At 44.2% G+C, this 21,284-nt stretch overlaps 1 protein-coding gene across 2 annotated transcripts; it reads left to right on the top strand.

Annotated features, from left to right (window-relative positions):
• Positions 1–7,413: 7,413 nt before the first annotated feature.
• On the top strand, positions 7,414–20,614 carry gata2a (GATA binding protein 2a). 2 transcript variants are annotated; one of them, XM_073469285.1, is made up of 6 exons: positions 7,414–7,478; positions 11,838–12,268; positions 13,041–13,613; positions 16,159–16,304; positions 18,619–18,744; positions 19,399–20,614. In XM_073469285.1, the coding sequence occupies exons 2-6, from the start codon at positions 12,040–12,042 to the stop codon at positions 19,696–19,698; spliced, it is 1,374 nt and encodes a 457-aa protein (XP_073325386.1). In that variant the 5' UTR covers positions 7,414–7,478; positions 11,838–12,039; the 3' UTR covers positions 19,699–20,614. The 2 variants fall into 2 exon arrangements, with proteins under 2 accessions (XP_073325386.1, XP_073325385.1); XM_073469284.1 differs by lacking the exon at positions 7,414–7,478 and adding an exon at positions 11,515–11,581.
• The last annotated feature ends 670 nt before the right edge of the window (positions 20,615–21,284 follow it).

The following is a 21,284-nucleotide window of genomic DNA, read 5'->3' as shown; positions in this document are numbered from 1 at the left end:
AAGTTTTGAGCATTTTATCTAAACAATACAGCATAGGAAAAATACAAAATACGTTCTATTCATTTCATCAACTCCCTCATCCACATGAGCTAATGAACTAGTTAAATAAGTTTTATTTATTTATTTAAAAGAGACATAAATATCACCTTTTGGTGCCCCTTACCAGATTAGCTTCAGGTCATTCGCATCTATTCTGTAGTCCACTGGCAGGCCAGGGTAGAGAGACAGTACCCCAACAAACACTAGAGACCAAACATAACATATAAAGTTATACAAAAAAGAACAGACAAGACACACAGTACAAAAACTACAGACAAAATAAATCATTTTTTTATTAAATATATTAAGAAATGTGATTTGCAGGGAGCTTAATGAAATCAGATAAATTCCATCTAGACTGCAGTTAGCCTACTGTTACTCTGCTGAGCTAGGTTTGTTAGCTTTTAGAGGGACTGATTTGTCTGGTATTAGTATTTTTATCTATTATGATTTTGCTGTTTAATCTATATGGTACACCAAAGTGACTTACTAAGATGTTGGAGCATCAAAGTTCACAATTCAGTTACAGGAAAAAAGACAATGTGGGTAAATCAGCTTCTTAGCTAAGGCTGTCTCCCCAGCTAACTTTTACTAGCTTGACTTTAGTTACTACAGTCTGTTATGTAGCTCTTGCAAACAAACAAACAAACAAATAAATAAATAAATGTTTCTAAATGCACTCCTTTGGCATATGGTAATGTATTTTAATATGGTAAAACAGATCTCAAAAAGTCTGATAATGGACTTAAATTTGACCAAACTCATTTCTCTCCTGTCATGTGTTCCACTGCATCATGTGTGATCCCATCACAAGATGGTCTCTCGTAAATCAAGTGATCATCTTTAAATAGGAGAGAGTCACTTTATGAATGTGTCTTTCAGTGATAAACTTGTTTTTACTCCTTAGCTGTGTCTTTAGTGTGTTCTTCAGGTTACTTTTTACTGGTTAAATAAGCCAGAGAAAGGTCTGAGCCATTCAACTTCGTGAAGCCACTGGGAAATGTTAGAATGTTAGCGACTATCATACTGCTGGACCTGCTTCATGAAGGGCATCACTGAATATGGCTTGACCTTAATTCTTGTGTCATCACATATGGTAAGTTTATGCACTTGCTTCTGTGTCTTGTGTGGTACTTGTGTTTAGTTGATTGGCCTTTCAGTCTCTTCAGTTCCAGCCCTGCCCTCTGTCCCAGGATGTGATTACCCGTCGCAGAAGAACTGCGGTTTATCTGTTGGCGTAAGCCGAGCAGAATACTGTTTAAACCGGAATTCATGTGCAGCACTGTATCCTGATGTGGCAAACCGTGTGTGCGAGTGTGTGTTTGAGGTGGATGAGGGGGTTTGTGCAGGGGTGCTGGACTGGTTGGGCCATGTGGTTGAGCTGTCATGGTCCCCACTCAGGCATGAAGTTGATTATTATCTTCCTTTCCTGAAGTATAGTAAAGATGCAGAGTGTGTTCTTTCTTTATCTGCCAGGAAAATAATGAATATGCAAAAAAATGTGGAGTCAAACCAGGTATCAGTTGAAGGGGTAATCCACAAGCCCTGGGTCTTGTGACGTGGTGGTGATTGATTACATTGAGGGCTCACCTGCGGTACTCTCCCTCTTAATCTTTCTCGCTCTAAAATACACACACACATACACACAAAGAGAGAGGCAGAAGTCACCAGTCAGGGAACAATATCCTGCTTAGAAGACCCTTCACAGCACACTCTCATAAATCACTGAGACAGAGCCACCACCCTCACTGTCAGCATGTTATTATGCACGCACACACACTCAGGTCCACGTTCCCCACGGCAGACATTCATTCAATCCTGCTTCCATAAAAGGATGTCATCGAAAAGAAGAAATCTAAACTCAGAACTCTTAAACACACCTCACCTGCACTGATTCCCTCTGGCTCTGCTTAAAACACACACATCCTCCCAACAAGCCGCTCTGTGTCCCACTCCGTCCTGACCCTCCGCACCGGCCATTCCTCAGTGACAGGGTGCCAGGATGAGGGGATGAGAGGCTCTGAAGGGCGAGGTGAGGGATGGATGAAAGCCTCGGCGGGTAAGGTCCCGGGGCTGCGTCCTGTGCAGGTGGCAGGTGTGATCTGGCCGGGTGCAGGGGCGTGAGGGTGAGGAAGAGAAGGACAATGAAGGCGTCTGTGGCCCTCGTTGCAGCTGCAGGAGGCGGGGAGGAGCGGGGCTGACAGATAAGACGGAGGAAGGGAAGGACAGTGCAGGGAGCAAAAAAAGGTGGAGATGGGACTTCAAACAGAGGATTGGGCCACGGGTGCAGAGAGACACATTCTTGTCTGGCATGGACGGGGTGGGGACGGAGGGAGAGCAGGAAAGATGGATGGCACAAGAAAGGCGAGCATCAAAGTCCTCGCTCGTACTCCTCTCATGCAGATGTTTACATCATGCACACTTTTGCTGTGTGTGCGCTGCCTATATCTGTGTGCATATTGATGTCAACCTCCCTCTCTGTGTGGATTTGTATCGATGAGACAGTAATCCTCTTCCCTTGCCGCCCTTGTGTGCAACTGTCCACAGCTCCCACTAAGACCCACTGATCTCTGCCACATGGCGCTCCATCAAAGCACTGATGGTCATGCCTCTCAGGACAAGTTTTTGCCAAAAAACGCACCAGCGTGGCTCATATATGTCCCTCATTGCAGAGGATCAGCGGCTGATGAAGGTCTAACGCTACTTTAGACTTTGTATCATCTTGGATCACATGAAGGCGAGCGAAACAAAGCTGCTCTCTGTTAAAAAGCTCTCCCGTCTGAGCGCGTGCATGGACACGCACACACATTTCCTACTTTCTCTATCGGACCTGATTAGAGTGACAGGGGCACTTCCCATTGGCTGTGAGAGTGGCCCTCTCCTTCCCAGGGCAGCCAATTTCCCCTGCTCCAAAGCTGATAGGAAACTTTGATTGTCCACTGAGCTCAGGAGAGACAAAGAGATTTTTCCTCCTGCAATCCACATATCACTCCATCACATCTCCACCTACAATCTCCCTCCCCACTTGCTCCTCTCCTCTCCTCTGCTGTCTCTGCCTCTTGAATTCTCTTCCCTTTTATTTCCATGCGTTCACTTTTCGTTGCGGGCTGCTAAATGCGAGTCCATTAAACTGGCACTGACTGCTTTGATGGGCAGGAAGTCTCACTTCATGTGGTGACATCTGCATCCTGTGACACAATCCTACCTTGCACACATCATCTACTGTCTTGGCTTACCACTGTCCTCTAATAGCATTCCTATAGTTTAACACTGCGAGCGCAGGCGGATGCTGCTACAAGCATTTTGCATACTGTTTTTGGGTGTGAGGTGAACCGAGAAAGAGGGAGGGCGGACAGAATGAGCCAGGCGTCTAAACATGTGGAAAGAGCCAACAGGAAACATCACCCTCTCTCTCTCTCTCTCTCTCTCTCCCTCCCTGAGAACACACTTCCTGTCAGAGCTCCTCTTACTTCCTGTCCAGCCACCGGGAATCCCAGCTGGAACATTCCAGCTGTGCGCTGGTCTCCCTCCCTCTCTGGGCAGCTTGATTAGCACAATTACTTACTTGCTCAATCCCTCATTCATGCAAATATAAGCAGCACACACACACACAGACTCACACACACACAAACACAAGGAGGGCTGCTATTGTAGCGCTATTGCATCTTCTCGTCGCCAGGGGTCGCTACATAACAGCACATTTCCTCCTCGACTGCGCCTCTCCTGCAGTGAGAAGCCTCTCTGCTGTGAGGATACTGGGCTCCCCCATCTCCTCAGGAGCCTCTCATTTATATTACTAGTGTGTGTGTGTTTTTTAGCGCAGGAAAAATGCGCAGTGCCATTAGCGTAATGGCATCAAATGAAATGGCACATGCATGTTCATAAGTGCGCCTTGACGCGGCTCCCACACGGCCTGGAAAACAGCAGGTTTGGTGACTTTGTGTATGACCTTTTCGGAAAGAGAGCTAATCCCGAGCTATAATAGACTCCGGGACCGATATGGAAAACTGCTGCACCGTTATCTCGGTTGTCTAGGAGACCATCAGAGCACCGGGGCCGGTGGAGATGCCACGGTATTAAAAGGGGAGTGTGCGTGTGTGCGTGCATGTGTGTGTGTGTGTGTGTGTGTGTGTGTGTGTGTATTGGAAAATGTTCTCTTTTTTTGTCACAAGTGTCACTCATAAATACTGCATTGTGGACGTACAACCACTTTTTTTCCCTGCCACGTTTGGCCCGCAGCGTTGTTTCTTTTTTCAGCATGTTGAAATTATAAATTCAATTTTGGAGACATGAGGAAAAGGTCAGTCATGGGGGAGGTGGATGAGGCTCGTTATTAGCGCATTTAAACTGCATTACAATTTTAAAAATACTGAAGGTCTCTTGTGCTCTAAATTATATCAGACAGGCTGTTAACCAAACGCCACAGCGGTTGATGTTAATGATAAGACGGGCCTTAACAACAACTCAACAGGCCTACAACTTACGGTGCGTGTGAAGCGGCTTGTCCTGTTGTGAGACTGAAGATAATGCTGTCATGTTTCGATGTGTTTATTGGGAGGGAATCATGCACACAAGCACAATTATAGTTACAAATGGAGCTTATCGTGTTATCTGCATTTTATGCTGTTATCTAAAGATATCTTAAAAATATGAAGAACAAAAGGGCCCACTCAAAAATGTGTACGTCTAAGTTTGTAAATGTGTCAAAAATATAGTGGTATTTTTGTAAAAAACTCAAAATGAGCTGAATCACACAAAGGCTGGCACACATTTAAAGGAGGGCTTTACATCCCAGGGCTGTGATGGGACTAATCAGACAGATAGGCATCATATAACAGTGATGTATGTTTAATACAGCTTGTATTGATATGTAAAGTGTGTGTACCAATAATCAGGCCAATAAAGTCCCTCTAGTGCCAAATATAGAGCCCATATTGGCTGCGCCGCTGCAGCGCGTAAAACGTGTAAATATTTCTCATTCCCTGCGCCTATCTGTCTCTATCAACCTGCGGGATCCCCCCAGCCCTCCCTACAAATGATGCATTAGATGCATTGAATGTATTTGTTGTGCAAGTTTGAAAAGGCGGCGATAATCTGGGAGTGAGAGATAAGGAACACCAATTTATTCAGCAGCACTTTGGACCCCGCTTCCAGCCTCGGTCGGTGCTGACACCCCCAGCAGTTTGCTGATAACGATTAGGCCATTTATTATCTTCACAGAGAACAAAGATTGCGTGGTGCCGATGAAATATTACCCCTGGTAATAATCAGAAGGAGAAGGGCCCTGGCATCTAATGCAGTGTGCATATAATATCGTCCCTGACGAAAAGCCTGCACGCACGCACACACGCACGCAGTCTCGTGCAGAACATGCAGAAAAATGGTTCATTAAACAAGTGAACGTAGATACAAATATAACATAAGTTATAATGTTAAGAATTAATTTTACTCTAAGTGATAATCGGTTTATTTTTCATTTATAATAATAATAATAATAATAATAATAATAATAATAATAATAATAATACTATAAAATTTGGTGGTCGTTTTTTCAAGTGGTTATTGTTCCCTCACAGTGCCTAAAATAAAAATGTTGATGGAAAAATTTTAAAATAGCATTCACTTATTTGACCCTGTACTTTTAACATGATTGAAAGCTGCAGTGAATTGTTGTCAGACGGATCACAAAAAAACACATTGTCATAACTCTCAACTAATTACCTCATTCTTCTTCTTATTCTAACCAACAACTAATTTAAAAACTCAAATGTATGTATGTTTGCATAGTCTAGTATCAGTCAACTATTTTAATAGCGAGTATAGAATATCCTAAATGTTGTTAGTAAAAAATGAACCTCGTATAAATCGACCAAATAATCAAATGAAAAACTAATAACGTTTCTTTTAAAAAAATAAAAAATAAAGGAAGAATCCTACAAATCTTTCACCGTTCAGACCTTCACAACACACTGGACTTTTTTCATCTCGAAAATCTTGTAATTGTTTCCTTCATGAGTCAGAATTTCTTGAGAGACCAAAAAGCACTTACAAGTTATTCGTTACTGACACTGAACAAACTTTGCGTCCGTGGACGTCCATTATGTGCCAAATATTCTAAGCTCTCACATCTTTGCTCTGCTGATCTCAAACACTGAAACAAACGTTATTAATTCAGTCAGACTTGGACTTCACAATCCTTTTTCTTTTCTTTCTCTTCTTTTTGTGTGCGTGTGCACTCTGGGGAGCACGAGCCCCCGAGTTGCAGAGGTCCTCGCGCCCCTTGCACCTGCCTGGCTGCAGCGCCGCGCACGAGCCCTGGTCGCGTGCAGGAGATTTTAGGGGCTTTGCATGTTTTACAAAGTTGTTGTTACTGTGTGGGACATAAAGGGCACAGAAATACGAGGGAGGGGACCGTATTTTTCTTCTTTAACACGTTTAACACAGGGGGCGGGGGAGGAGCGGGGGGTGAGAGTCATGAAGCAAAATCTCCTTAAGTCAATTAGGACCCTGGCTGTCAGTCTTACACAACAATTTAGTGAAAACACAACTGAGAAAAAACACACAAGGATGACAAACATGATAAACAAGGTGTGGCTTTGCTATTATATATAATATGTAACTGATGCACGATGATCTGGACTGTTTTCGTGTTGTAAACGACAAAAGTTGGTCGTTTACAAATTACTTCTGCTGCCCACAATGATTGTGCATGTATTATCTTGCACCTGGGGCAAGAGGAGACCAAGCAGGGACACCCACTGGCCCTTGAAAGACCCCAGGGAGTCCTCAACCAAACGCAGTTCCTTAGTTTCTTTATTATTTTACATAGAGAAGTGAAAGACGTGCGTAAAAATGCGCTAATATCACCATTTCTAGCTTGTGTGCCTGCGCAATTCTGCATCCATTGATAACAAACACTCTTATCAGGAGGGTTTTGCAGCTGACTGTAAAGCTGGATGCTAAACCATAAAATGTTGAGATCCTCTCCTATGTAAGGGCCACGTTATTGATCACCTCTTGGGAACAGGTATTGCTGCCAGTTTCTGTCCATTTAACCGGGACCCGGAAGACAGGGCTGCTGGCTGACGTGCCATTACGTTGCTGTGTTGCTGCAGCCTCTCAGACGAGCCGCTGAAGTTTTTTGCTCATATTCAGAGAGGTTTGGATACAGCCAGCGAGAGAGGAGACACGGACACACAGAGCGCAGACACACACCGCTCTCTGCCGGCGGATGAGACACTGAGTACCGGTTGTTCCTTCCTTGTTGTCTCGGCAGCATCTTTAAACAGCAGCTTTAGGCTCAGTCCGGACATCTTTACGCCTCATAGGTCGGTGATTTTGCGCCGTTATTTTGGAGAGAAGCGCCGGGTGGAGGTGTGCGGTGAACCCGATGGAGCCACTTTCTCTGGTTTGACGAAAGCGCAGCCACTCTGGAGCAGGTAAGTGAATTATTGATATTTTTACACTATCTCCCATTTTTAAATATGCTTTGTAAAATGTTTAAAAAATAATAATAATACGCACCAAAATAGGCTACAGATAGCATAGGTTGTAATAATTGTTAATAATTCTGCTTATCGGGCGTTATTAACATTAATGAAGGGGAAAAAGGTTATTTTTCTGCAACATTTCTTGATCTAAATCGTTCGTGTCTGTTAAGGAATAAGATTTGTTGTCTTTCTTCATTATTTCTGTTTATATTCACCTTCATATTCAGCCTTAGCTCGTCACGGTTGTTTATTATTAACTGTATAACCTCCATGACATCTGACAAGCGGCACAATAGTGAATCAAACGTGTAAAACACACCAGTATTCAGTCTTGTACACTGTAAAGATGCAGCATTAGATATTTTTCTTTTATTCACATTCCTTTTTAGGCCTCTATTATCTTTTTTTTTAAATATATATATATAAATGAGCAAACAAAAAAATAGGACAAAAGAAAATTATAATTTACGCACATAGCAGTAATAATACTGCGCACAGGAGACGTACAATATTTCGAAATTTTCGAAAAATTCACGCGTTCACATAAATACTCAGTTGTGATTAATGTAGTCCAGTTCATGCTGCCGTGGGCAAGGTGTTCCCATTCCTGGGAAGAAGGGAAAAATCCCCGATCGCGAAATGGATTAGTGTATCATCAGCGTGATATTAGTGACGACAAAAGTATTCAATTGTCACGCTTTAAAAACGCATAATGACTCGAGCAAAAAGTCTTTCATCAGCAGAGAGAGCAATCACATGGGCACAATGGTGGAGCAGAGACAGGGGCGGGCCGGGGTCTCCACAGGCATGCAGGAGCTGGAGTGAATACATGGCACCTTTTACACCAACCTCTCCCTCCACCTCTCTCTCTCTTACCTGCATGTGCTGCTGTTGTCTGCTGGATGCTTTAATGTTTGGGGTGTGTGTGCATGATTCAAATAACATTAAATGAGTGTGTGAAGCTCTCTCATTTTCTCTCTCTCTCTCTCTCTCTCTCTGTGTGTGTGTGTGTGTGTAAACTGCATACAGATAGATTAAAGGAGTGGGAGTAAGAAAGAAACCTGTGTATTTTTAATGAATGAGTGACTGAATGAATGAACAGATTTTAACACTGCTGGCACTTTTTTTTTTAATCAAACTATCTTTTTTTTTAATCAGACTTTCCTTTTATAGCTGAGAGGTTTTGCCTATAAACCTCAGAATCATCTTGAGTGCAGTTGGTGTGTTTGGTGCTGCTCTATCCTGAAATGTTATTATTCTCAGCTCAAACTGCATAAATGGGGAGCGAGTGCTGCTCTCATCGCAGCATCCAGGCCCCTCTCCCAGCAGTTTTATGGTCTTGTGTCTGGGTGCTTGTGTCTATAAAGCCCCCCAGTGCCCTGGCTCGATCTAATTAGCCGTGAGTAAAGGGGACAATAATGCTTCAGCTGGTTTGTGTCATTCTCTTCTCTCTGGCTCTGCTTATCTTCACAAGCCCCACTGTGGCTCTTCACACTCCCCCCTACCCCACCCCTCCCAAAAAAAAAAAAAGAACACACACACACACACACATTCGCACAGCCACACACCTCCACTCTGGATAATGATGGATGACCGTGCCCAATGGGAACAAACAGGTAGATAAAGCCAATCCCATTTAATAACAGCATGGATCGGAATGATAATCTTGTTGTTCATTAGCCGCTGTGGCTGCACGGCGATACAGTTGTTGCTCACAGTTCTCACCCAGCACAGGAGGTGTTGTGAGAGGGATAGTGTTCTCCAGTCTGGGATAGCATCCCTGCATGGTGAAACAATACTGCCGTGTCCTTGAGAAAGACAGAGGGAAAGCAACGGCAGCACCCCTCCTTCCCCACCACCACACTCTCCACTAACACCTCCGTCACATCTTTTGTTCCAGCACAGATACAAATGGGATTAATGAAGGTATAAATTACAGAGGGCTAAATCCTGCTGAGTAATCCATTTGGCAAACATGCAAACAACAATGGGCATGCTGCAGCAGCTAGCCTGGGCCTGACCCTCTCTCCAAGGCCCAGTGGTGAGCACAGCCAGAAACACATGCAAGGCTGACCACTGCAGGCTATGGAGACATGCTTGGGGGAAAAAAAGTCCTTTCAGAAGAAAAGCATCACTGGTCATCATTCATGCTCAGACAGAGGCAGTCCTTGTTGTTTCAGATTCAAGCAGCATTTATTCTAAAGCATGAAATCGCTTCTTTTTATTAAACATAAAAATAGTGTGTGGTTGATGATTCGTTCATTGTGCATTATAGTACAATATTTATAAAAGGGCATGTTAAAGGTGAGCACCTTCTCACTCCATCTGAGCTCCTTCTCCTCACTGGAATCTCAGTAATTCAGGTGGCTGCTCCTCTTCTCCTCTCTGCTGCCCCACATGCACTAATTTGTTGATTTTAGGAGTTGACAAGCTCAAAGGGCTGAGCTCATCAACCCACCACCGCTGGCAACATGCCACTGATTTAATGACTGATGACTGACACACACACACACACACACACACACACACACACACACACACACACACACACACACACACACACACACACACACCTAAACACACACTTACCCAGCAGGTATAACATCAGATCAGAGCATGCTTGTCGCCCTAATGACCTGAACCGTGGAGGATGCCGTGTCATCGGAGTTATGAGGGCAGTTCATTTTACCTGCAGACAATTTGCCCAGGTATCAGAAGCTTCACGTGAGACACCCTGCAACCCTGTGATCTGTGACGTCAGGAGCAGGCGTCAGCGTGGCGGCCAGTCTAGGCTCCGACCAATTATTCCCTGTCAATCACAAACATACACACACACACACACACACACACCAATGCGTGGATTTGCGCGCACGAGGTAATCTTTTTACGCACGTACTGCTGCTAATTCTGCAATTAGATGTGAATAGAACAGAATATAATAGAAAATAATATGATTGGATTAGAAATTCTTAACTTTTATTTTGCCCTAAACGCTATCCACCATAATAGCCTTTTTTCTTAACCCACACTGGCAGATAATTACCTGCAAATTCTACAAGGCAACAATATTATTGATAACAATAATAAAAAACAACACATCAACACGCCTTTGTTTAGGTTTTTTTAAATTTGTATTGTGTTTTTTTTAAATGAGGGCGTTTGGAGACACTTTGATGATCACCAACTGGTATTCTCAGGTGAGGCCTTGCGCCCATCCCTGGTGCCACCAATTGAGAAAGAGGCGCCATTAGTATGCAAACTGTGTTTGATTGCCCTGTCCCCGAGACAAAACCACTGTTTTCACAAGAGGAATGCCCTGCCAGTAATTAAAGACAATTAGGCGCTCCCAACAATGGGGCCAATTTCGGGGTCATAAATCGACTCCTCCTCTGTTGGTTTTAGAGGTGCTGAAAACGCTGTTTATTTACATAACAGCAGTATGCGAAAAACAAAACCTACAATTATTGTTGGTGATTACAAAGCTCCGCCAGAAACTTTAATTGTTAAAGACAGAAAAAAGGTTTGAAAATGTGTCTCTGGTCGTTTATATTTTTTAAAATATTTCTGCAGATGAGTTCATACAGGCGAAAGCGACGTACAACAGCTTCTCTGTCCACAATCATTATAATAGTAAGCCACGTATTGTGCAGAGTGAATTTCCCTTCATGTTAGATGTCTGTCTTTAGGCTTATAACTGCCGCTAAAAAAGCAGATTATCAGGGCCCGATTGCTCATTCAGTGTGAGCTTCATGAGAGAGAAAGACCCCCGAGAAATTACCCTGCTGATTGATAAGTCTTTTAGTTTTTCGGTGCAGAGAAAATGGAAATTGAAAGAAGGAGAGCAGGGATGCAGCGAGCCAATTGCGGCCGGGGCTGACTGTGATTGGCTCAGAGCGAGGCCCCGCCCCACGTGGCTTGATATGGGAATTTACTGGCGCCAGCCGCATCAGTCTGCGCCACATCTCATTAATGAGCCTGAGCACTGCATGGATCAGGAGGTTTACACATCACACCGAGCTCTATGTGCCGTCAGCTGATCGAAATTGCAACAGGTATCCAGATGAGACATTTGTGTTTTTATGTTTACTTTACGCGGAGGAGGGACGCAGCGCTTCGACACTGAATCAGCTGTGCACTACTTTGTTTTCGGGCTTTAGTCACTAGGAGCGTAATGTGCGCACAGATTATTATATCATGTTAACTGTGATGATTAGATCAAATACAGAGGAAGTCTCAACTTTGCATGGTAAGAGGGGGTGAGCGGTCATGTTGTTTATGAACTAACATTTTGTTTTCGTCTCATTGCAGGCAAAACTGAGGAGAAACAGGAGACCGGCTTATTTAAGGATTCTATTTCTGAAGTAAATAAACAGGCGAGACTTTCACGGCTCAGGAACTATATTGTAAGGAGGATTTAACTCCCTTTACCTCGGAGGTAAACATAGCCTAAAAGTAGCTCGACAGACAGAGACGCCTTCAGAGGGAAAGCAGAGACGATCACAGCTCAGCCATGGAGGTCGCAGCGGCCGATCAGTCTCGATGGATGGCCCACCATCACGCAGTGCTGAACGGCCAGCACCCGGACTCTCACCACCACAGTCTGAGCCACAACTACATGGAGCCCATGGCGCCTTTACTGCCCCAGGACGAGGTTGACATGTTTCTGAACCACTTGGACTCTCAAGGGAACCCTTACTACACCAACTCCCGGGCAAGGGTCACATACAGCCAAGCACACGGTAAGATGCGCTCGAGTGTGATGAGATCTGAGAAACGAAACATGTTTGGGAAAATTGGCATTTTATTAAGGCATTATTTATGTTTTTATATAGGTGAAAATGATCAAACAGAGCGTGCATTATGTGTGTGTATATATATATGTGTGTTGTCTGTGTGTGTGGAATAGGTCTATTAATTAAGGAAGCTACAGAAACTATGAGCTTAATAATTCTTGCAATGTGTAGTGATGTGCGTAAAAAGTTCGTCTCGACTTTTCTAGGACGTTTGAGCAACATAAAAGGAATTTCTAGCAAATGACAGCGAGAGGAAAGGGAAGTATGTCATTTAACCCCTCAGTGTTGGGGCAGGGGTTTCTGGAGGGAGAGAGAGAGAGGGGGGAGAGAGAGAGAGAGAGGGGGGGAGAGAGAGGCACTTCCCGGATATAAAATAAAAACCGCAAATTTACTAATAACAATCTTTAGTCCGAGAGCTGCAGCCGATGAAAAGATACTGGGCCGACGATAAGCTACTTTAGGTGTGTTTCCAGCGGTCAGCAGGCCTTTAGAGCCTCTGTCTTAATAAGACAAGAAGCTGCTGTCATTCATGGACAACATTTTTGGATAATTGAGAAACAACATCTATTAATTTAAATTAACTATTTAATCTGCATCTGGAGCTAAATGTCGGACTCGAGTAATTCTGAGTATTTCACAGGTAAGGACTTGATGTTTTGCGCAGGCTGTTGTGTCAAGAAAAGTTTAAATATATCAAAAGCATTGTTTTGGGTTCCAGCTCGCCTCACTGGGAACCAGGTTTGCCGACCACACCTCATCCACAGCCCCGGTATTCCCTGGCTGGACCCCGGGAAAGCAGCCCTGTCCGCAGCCCACCACCACAACGCATGGGCGGTAAGCCACTTCAGCAAACCCAGCCTGCACACCACCGGCTCCGGCTACCCCTGCAGCAGCAGCACCGGCACGGCCCCGGTGTCGTCGCTCACTCCGGCGTCCCACTCCAGCCCGCACCTTTACAGCTTCCCCCCTACCCCTCCGAAAGACGTGTCCCCGGACCCCGGCCCTACCTCTCCCACCTCCACCTCGACCAGAATGGACGAGAAGGAGTCGATCAAGTACCAAGTGTCGCTGGCGGACGGGATGAAAATGGAGAGCTGTAGTCCGCTGCGCAGCGGTCTGGCCTCGATGAACGGCCAGGGCCCGGCCACGCACCATCCCATCCCGACCTACCCGGCCTACTCCCTGCCTCCTCACGAGTACGGCGGCAGTCTCTTCCACCCCGGCAGCCTGCTCGGCGGGTCCTCCTCCAGCTTTACACCCAAATGCAAAAGCAAAGCCAGGTCGAGCTCAGGTGAGTCCACGTGTGTTTCTCCCTCATATTGCAGATGACACTGATAAGGCCTAATTAAAAGGTTGTGGTTTATGTAGCTGAGCGATGAAGCGTTACACACTATAGCTCACCCATTATCAGTTGATAAATGTTTCATATAGTAATATTATCATACCCTGCTATTGTCTTATATTTCGTTTATATAAGTCTGTGGAAACTTTATAACAAACTTCAACGGGAAAAAAATTACGCAAGTGTTTCATTTAGTTTTTATTAATTTTCAATGCCAGCTCTGTCTCGCGCTGACCCAGTTCTTAAAGTGGAACTTGTTGCTCTGGCGGGTTAACTCTCCAAAAGCGTGATCATTGCCACTCAAAAGCTGACAGCTCTTATCTTTGTCCCATCGCACTCCTCGCCACTTGTAAGCTCCTCCACTTAAACGGGCTCCAACTTTAAATGAAACTCATCACACTAATCGGGGTCAACTATTTACCAAATGCAGAGCCAGGGCCATTACGCGTCCGATTAATGGAAACTTCAAATAATGGAAAGTGGGATTAAACCTAATTAAATATAATCAATAATTCATAGAGGCTATGTCTTTATTTTTTTGTTGATTTGGAGGAAAATTAAACGCGATTTTAGTTTAAATATTGTTCCACCATTTTCACAAGAACATTACATCGACTCATTCAACAGTCACCTGACTTCTTCTTCGTGCCATTGGCTTGTTTTCTTTTGAACGTGGCCTTTATTGCACTTAAAAAATGAAGGAGTCACGACGCCCTGGCTCCTGCCATATCCTGTATACCTCCAAGTGAACAAATCACGACCTCCACCCCTCCCACAGCTCTCCCCAGTACTAACAAAGCACAGGCGACAGAGCCCTGCTGTTTGTGTTTTTAAGCATGGCCTTGGCCCACTGCACCGACACGAAGTGGAGGCAACACGGTAGATCTGCCTCTATGTGCAGATGAAAGTCTGTTTCATGAAACCATTAAGCTGAATGCATCATCTCAAAGTTTGGAGAAGACTGGAAAAAACACATAATTGGTTGTACTCAAAATTGTTTATAATAAAAGGCAGTCTATTAATTGAATGTCTGGACAAGCAGCTGATTCAATAGACTGCATGTGCTGGGAGTGATATTTAGACTTTATGTCTGACATTAATGTGCAGACATTTGAAAAACAACCCAGTCTGGTAATGGCTCTGTAATTTCCCTACATTGTTCCAGCTGTTGTACTTTGAATTAATGGACAAAAAAATGACAACAAAAAACATTGTAGGCTGTTAACAAGTTTGCTCCAAATGTAGTCGTGTAATTATCCGTATTGTTATCCATTGTCTTTTTTTTTTACTACACCTGGGGAACGCTCAGTGGCTGATAATCTGAGTGAATGTGAGCTGCTGTTGTAGCAGAGAAATGTTATACTGTGACATTTAAAAGAAGCTGGCCAGACTGGGCCTGAATCAGTAACACAAACATATCAGCTCCGGCATTAAAAAGCCTCTTATCTATCAAAGTTGGTGTCCAGTGCCAGTAATGCTGATTGATTGTTGTACCAAATGCCACAATGACATTTCAGCTGTCAGCACATATACCTTACAGTAGTGTGGCTTCCTGCTGAACCAGCCTCAAAACCAGACCTCCACCTCCTCTCTAACATACCTTTCACATCAAGCTTCCCATTTCTTCTTATTTCAACACCAAACATTGCATAAGACGGAATGTATCAGTCATTGTTGGTGAATATTTTAAGTGTTAATGAGCTCGCTTTAATGTGGTCGCTGCATTGCGAAACGCTTAAGAGGAAGAGAAAGGGAGGTACAAAAAAATGCGGCGAGGTGCATTTCAAAAGGAACATAGCTTTTTGCTCAGGTCAGATTCCATTGTGGAGCGAGGGTGGGACTGTGGGTGTCGCTGGCATTATAACAGGAATAATGAGATGATGCTCTAGGGAGAGAGGGATACTTGAATTAAATGAATCGGTCGGTTTAGCAACAGGCTGTTTGAAGTCAGTCAAACCTGAAAGGGCGAGGAGAGCGTGTGGGAATAAGTTAAAAAGCAGGGTTTTTTTGTATAGAAGAGCACAAGGAAGTCGATTTCAGACTCAGTCACACTTTAAGGCTAATAGGATCAAAATAATGCTAGATTGATTACTATGTTATTAACTGACGCCAACTGGCATGCAAGCTTGTCATTAAAAGGCTGCAACACTGTTCGCCACATTTAATACCAACACCACACACTTATGTTTCCTCTCATCGGTGCCCACTGAGACGATGAATAATGTAGTTCTAATTTGATGGTGTGTCTCAGTCTTCTTGTTGGACACCTCTGGACATGTTCTGGCTGTCTCCGGCCTCCCCACTCTGGATCGGTTTACATAGAGGTGTCTGTGTCCATGACAGCCGTGCACACACCTGCACCCTGATATGAGACAGATTTTGACTTCATATTACATACTGAGCTGGACAGCTGCTATGTGTTGCATCTGACAGAGTGTGAATTTTTTAATTATATAAATTTTTTTCTCCTCTTCCCCTCTTGAACTATATGCAGAGGGCCGTGAATGTGTAAACTGCGGTGCCACCTCCACCCCTCTGTGGCGACGGGATGGTACCGGCCACTACTTGTGCAATGCCTGCGGACTGTACCACAAGATGAATGGCCAAAACCGACCGCTTATCAAGCCCAAACGCAGACTGGTGAGTCCTACTTCTTACTGCACAGCAACACTTTGAGAGAAGGCACCCAAATATGCACAAAGCACAGGCCGGCAGCACAATTCCAGGAAAGTTATATTTTCCCTATGATCTTCCTGGAATTGTTTGTCCCTCTCACCCCCTGATGATCCGCCTTCATGGCCTGTTACAAAACTGCTACTATTGCCATTGTTCCTGCTATCATTATTGCTGGTACTTCTGATACTGTTACTGATACCAATGCCCATGCTGCTTTAGTTAACACCATGCTTGAGTAAATGAAAAGCAGCGTGGACATGTAGCCTGACATTCTTGTGTTGGATGTAGCACTGCTGCAGAGCTGCACAGACACTTCTGACATTAACCCTTCTAAAGCTGGACACATTTATCTGTGTCATGATTTAACTCCTTCTAAGGATTGCATAAATTAAAGTATTTAAATGATCTATCTATCTATCTATCTATCTATCTATCTATCTATCTATCTATCTATCTATCATTATTTGTTTAAGGTTTGCTATTTTACTATAACTGCAGAAATAACAGTTTAATTTTTATTTTGTGTGTGAGGGGTTAATTTGTCAACAAACAAACACATCAAGGCACTTCTTTGTCTAAAAATTCAGAAATAGCCACGAAAAACAATAAGTTTGTGTAAATTAAAACTATTTTCTCTGTTAATGGTTCGTTAATAGTAGAAATAAAAATAAGCATTATAAGATAGTGACTGGCAGAAATAAATAACAACACAACACAACACACACAACTACAATTAATAATTATAATAAAAATAAAAAGTAGTGGCTAGATTAGGAATTAATTTAACACTAGCTTTAACACTAAAAATTAAATTAGTTTTTTGGTAGTGTAGTGCTGCCTAGTCTAACCTTTTCCCTTTAATAAAAAGGGGTCTGTGCTATCTCATTTACCCAGGCTAATTATGATTGCGCAGGCTGTAGCCCGGGTCTAATGGTCTTCATTAACATTAGCTGGTAATTTGGCTTGCAAATAAATCGTCCGCTATCAGAAGATCTTCAAGATATTTTTGGATTGGCTTTTTTTTTGTTTCAACACTAAAGTCTTTATGATGTATTTTCTGGTGATATTTTTTCGGGTCGTTCCTTGACCACCTCCACGTCTCGTCCCTCCTCGTGAAAAGTCCCATTACATTTTCCACTGGGGTCGGCCCATGTGGCTGCAGCTTTTTGCATTTTCAGCTCAAGTGTTTTTCAGAGTTGTGTTCAAAGGGGCATCCAGTTGTTTCCTATCCGGATATCTGCCCGGCCCAGATAAGGAAGTCAGGCTCCCGGCTGTTTCCGCCTTCAACCAGCGCGCTGCATTCTCTATGGCCAGACTGACATATACTGTAAAGAGATTATCACAACACTGGAGGAGCCGCTTATGTGTGAAGAGACAGAGCGTGAGGGGCGGGGATTGGAAAATAAATGGATTTATGTTCTTCTCTTGTTTGTCATTCTCTGTGCTCCAGCCTCAACGCGCAGCGGCTTTTTATTTTAAAAAGATAGACTCCATTTTTTTTTTTTTTTTTATTTCGCGAAAAAAATAAAAAATGACCAGAGTTACTGAGGCTCTCCGGGTCAACAGCAACGAGCGCACCTGAAATTAATTAAAAGAAAAACCTGGATGCTGCCTGCACAGCACAGGGCCGCGGGGTTCTTGCATGTAAAGCTAATGTTTCTTATTATGTGTGAAGAATTGATCCGCAATGGACGCAGGAGCACATTGCCAGGCAGGACACTGGGTCTTACATGACTTTGTAGTCCAGTTTCCCTGGATCAGGATAAATAGAGGGTTTACACAAGTCCTGCTTTATAACCTGTTAATACCAGTGTACTCATTTTTAATTCATTAAATATGATAATTACCGGAAGGCGTGCACCGCATCAGGCATTCTCCATAAAAATATCCCCATATCTTATTGCGCAAATTAGAAAATTTGATCATGGTTGTAGCGGTCTGCTTACATGCAATTGATTTAATAGAGGAGTTAAGTAATTTTTCCAGTCTGAGTGTCGCTTCTTTTGATGCCTCTCTGCACATGGTGCTGCGGTCAAAGTAGAAACCTCACGAAGTTCCACGTGCCGAAGTCTATTTTAAGAAAACGTTCATGTTTTGAAATCTGACATTCATAACATGCAATGTTAAAGCTGTGGCTTCAGTGACACAAATGTTACATGATTAGCCTCGTAGGTGATGTTTAGTGTTGTTTTTGCGCAGCTCGGTGTCCGCGCTGACCTCTCTGCACAACACGTGAATGGGTCATTATTCATGATGTATTTTTCTCTGCTTCCTTCAGTCCGCAGCTAGACGCGCAGGCACCTGCTGTGCAAACTGCCAGACCACCACCACCACCCTGTGGAGGCGCAACGGGAACGGGGACCCGGTGTGTAACGCCTGCGGCCTTTACTTTAAACTGCACAATGTAAGTATCCTGAAAAAAAGACAAAAAACAAGTCAAGTGCGTTTGTTTTGGGGGAGGGAGGGAGGGTGCTGGTCGTTAACTGGTCAAGTGGGCGGACAGCTCGTATCGATTTAGAAGCAGAGAAACTGTGAGAGTGTGGAGGCAAAGCCTGCTCACCCTGTCGGGCAGAACCCACCGGTCGTCTTTTTTTATTAATCCATCGTTGTTTCAATGGGGGGCGTTACTCCCCGGAGAGGCTGCAGGGTGGGACTGTCATTCAGTGTAACGGCGTCGGTTACACTGATGAGGATTTGTCTGAGGCTGCTCCTTTCAGCTCCAGCCAGCCCTCATCCCCATGTATTCATATTGACCAGGACGGTTCTGTTGGGCTTTAAATTAGACAAAAGCTCAAAAACGCCCCTGACTCCCTTATAATGGAGCTATATATGCAAAACAGCTGCTCATTATTTATTGCATATATTTCACACTGGTGTAACTCATAATATTGAGCTGAGGTGCATGTAAATCCTAACTGGTGATGCAGCTTGTGACATATTTTAAATTATAAGCTGGTTAACAAGCTGGAGCTAACATCAGACCATTATAATGTGCTGTTCACACTGTCAGTGAAGCTTTTGTGTGGTTTGCCTTGAGCTAATGTGCTGCTCTCCACAGGTCAACAGACCCCTGACCATGAAGAAAGAAGGTATCCAGACACGCAACCGCAAGATGTCCAGTAAGTCCAAGAGGAACAAACGAGGAGGGGACGGCTTCGATGAGCTATCCAAGTGCATGCAGGACAAAGCCTCTCCCTTCGGCGGAGGACCCAGCCTCACCAGCCACATGGCCCACATGGGTCACCTGCCCCCCTTCAGCCACTCTGGACACATGCTGCCTACTCCCACGCCCATTCACCCTTCATTCGGTCACCCCCACCACTCCAATCGCTCGCCGGTGTGGGCCGAGCCTCACTGAGAGGCCGCTCCACACCCAGAGCTCCTCCGCCTGTAGGAGCCACCACATCGCCATTAACACTAAATGGCCCTCTACATTGCGTCGAAAAGGTGAACAGACTTGTTGCGTCATGTACAGTGGTTGGAGGGGAGAGACTTTCAGTTGGACTTAATGACTGAAGGTCGCATCATGCCTGACCTCACTGATGGGATGCTGCAGAGCAGGACTTTAGTGGACTCTGAAGAGCTAATGTGATGAGGGGGTTTGTGAGTCTCTGTGTGACTGAGGCTTGCAGGAATGGAGTGAACGGAGACGCCTGTCGTTCTTTTTGCTTATTTTTACTAAGTCACTTTGGTACCCACCTCTCCTTGACCCTGTAACAGGAGACTCACGAGAGGTCTTAAAAAGAACCGCTGTTTTCACCTCACGACCATCTCATTATATACTGAGATACGTGCACCCCGTCCATCCCTGGGCTTTCGTCCACAACTGCTGTGGACAGACAGACAAAAGCGCTGGAAGTCTTACGACTGGCTCACAGCTACAGCACCCGTACCAGAACCAGAGAACCAGTCAGACTACAGTACCCACAAGCCAGTGCTCTCCTCACATGCTGGATTGTACACCACTGCAACGCTCACCTGTTTTTAATAATGGACTTTTATGGAAAAAAGACACAGTAAATAGAGTGTTTATAAATGCTTAATTGCTATTATTGTTGTTATATTTGATGTTATAATTATTGCTACGATAATTTATTTTCACTCTTTAAGCTTTCGTCAAAGACACATGGAAACTGTTATGATTTGAATTTCATGGTTATTACGTAAAGAAAAACACTGACCTATCTTAGATGAAAAGTCCCTGAGCTGTATGTTTTTATCATTTTTCCATCTCACAAAAAGTAAAGGAAATAAAGTTTAATACTAAAGTAAAACCTGTCACTGCCTCGTGAGTTTGGTCTGTCTCTCTTTATCAACCCTGCAGACACACACACACGCACGCACGCACGCACACACACACACACACACACACAACACTGGACTGAACTCTCCTTGTAATGAAGAGTGCTTGATTATTAACATCATAAGTGATATCAGATGCATCAAGGGAAGCTCTGTGATCCCTTGAGCGTGGTAATGCTTTGGTCAGGCTCCGCCTCTATCTGTGATGGCGCGTTGTTAAGAGAAGGCCTCTTTGTGGAGCTGAGGCCCCAGGCTGGACCATTGTACCCAGACAGCAGGCTCCAGCGAAGGGCTCCGGAGTCACACACAGTCATACATATGTTCGTACCCACATGCTCACACACACTTGGGGAAAAAAACAAACAAACACAAACCCTAATTCACACCCTTATTTAACCAAGAAACTCTTTCAAGCCCTCTAAACAGGCACATTTGTGATGATTTGGTATCTGGCAAACACTGAGTCATGGGTGCAGTTCATGCGGGAGCCTCTCTCGCTTCCCTGTGTCTGTCGGAGTGGCCCTCTCTCTTGGCTATGGTGATTGGAGTGAGAGGAAGGACAGCGGGTCTTTAGTGTGAGAGAGAGGAGGAAGGAAAGGCAATCAGGCGACCTGAGCAAACACGTGGGGGTCTGTTCAGACC

The sequence above is a fragment of the Pagrus major genome, chromosome 6, assembly GCF_040436345.1.
Source record: "Pagrus major chromosome 6, Pma_NU_1.0".
NCBI classification, from domain to species: domain Eukaryota; kingdom Metazoa; phylum Chordata; class Actinopteri; order Spariformes; family Sparidae; genus Pagrus; species Pagrus major.
Note: the sequence above shows the minus strand (reverse complement) of the source record. Positions and strands in the feature narration are given on the sequence as shown.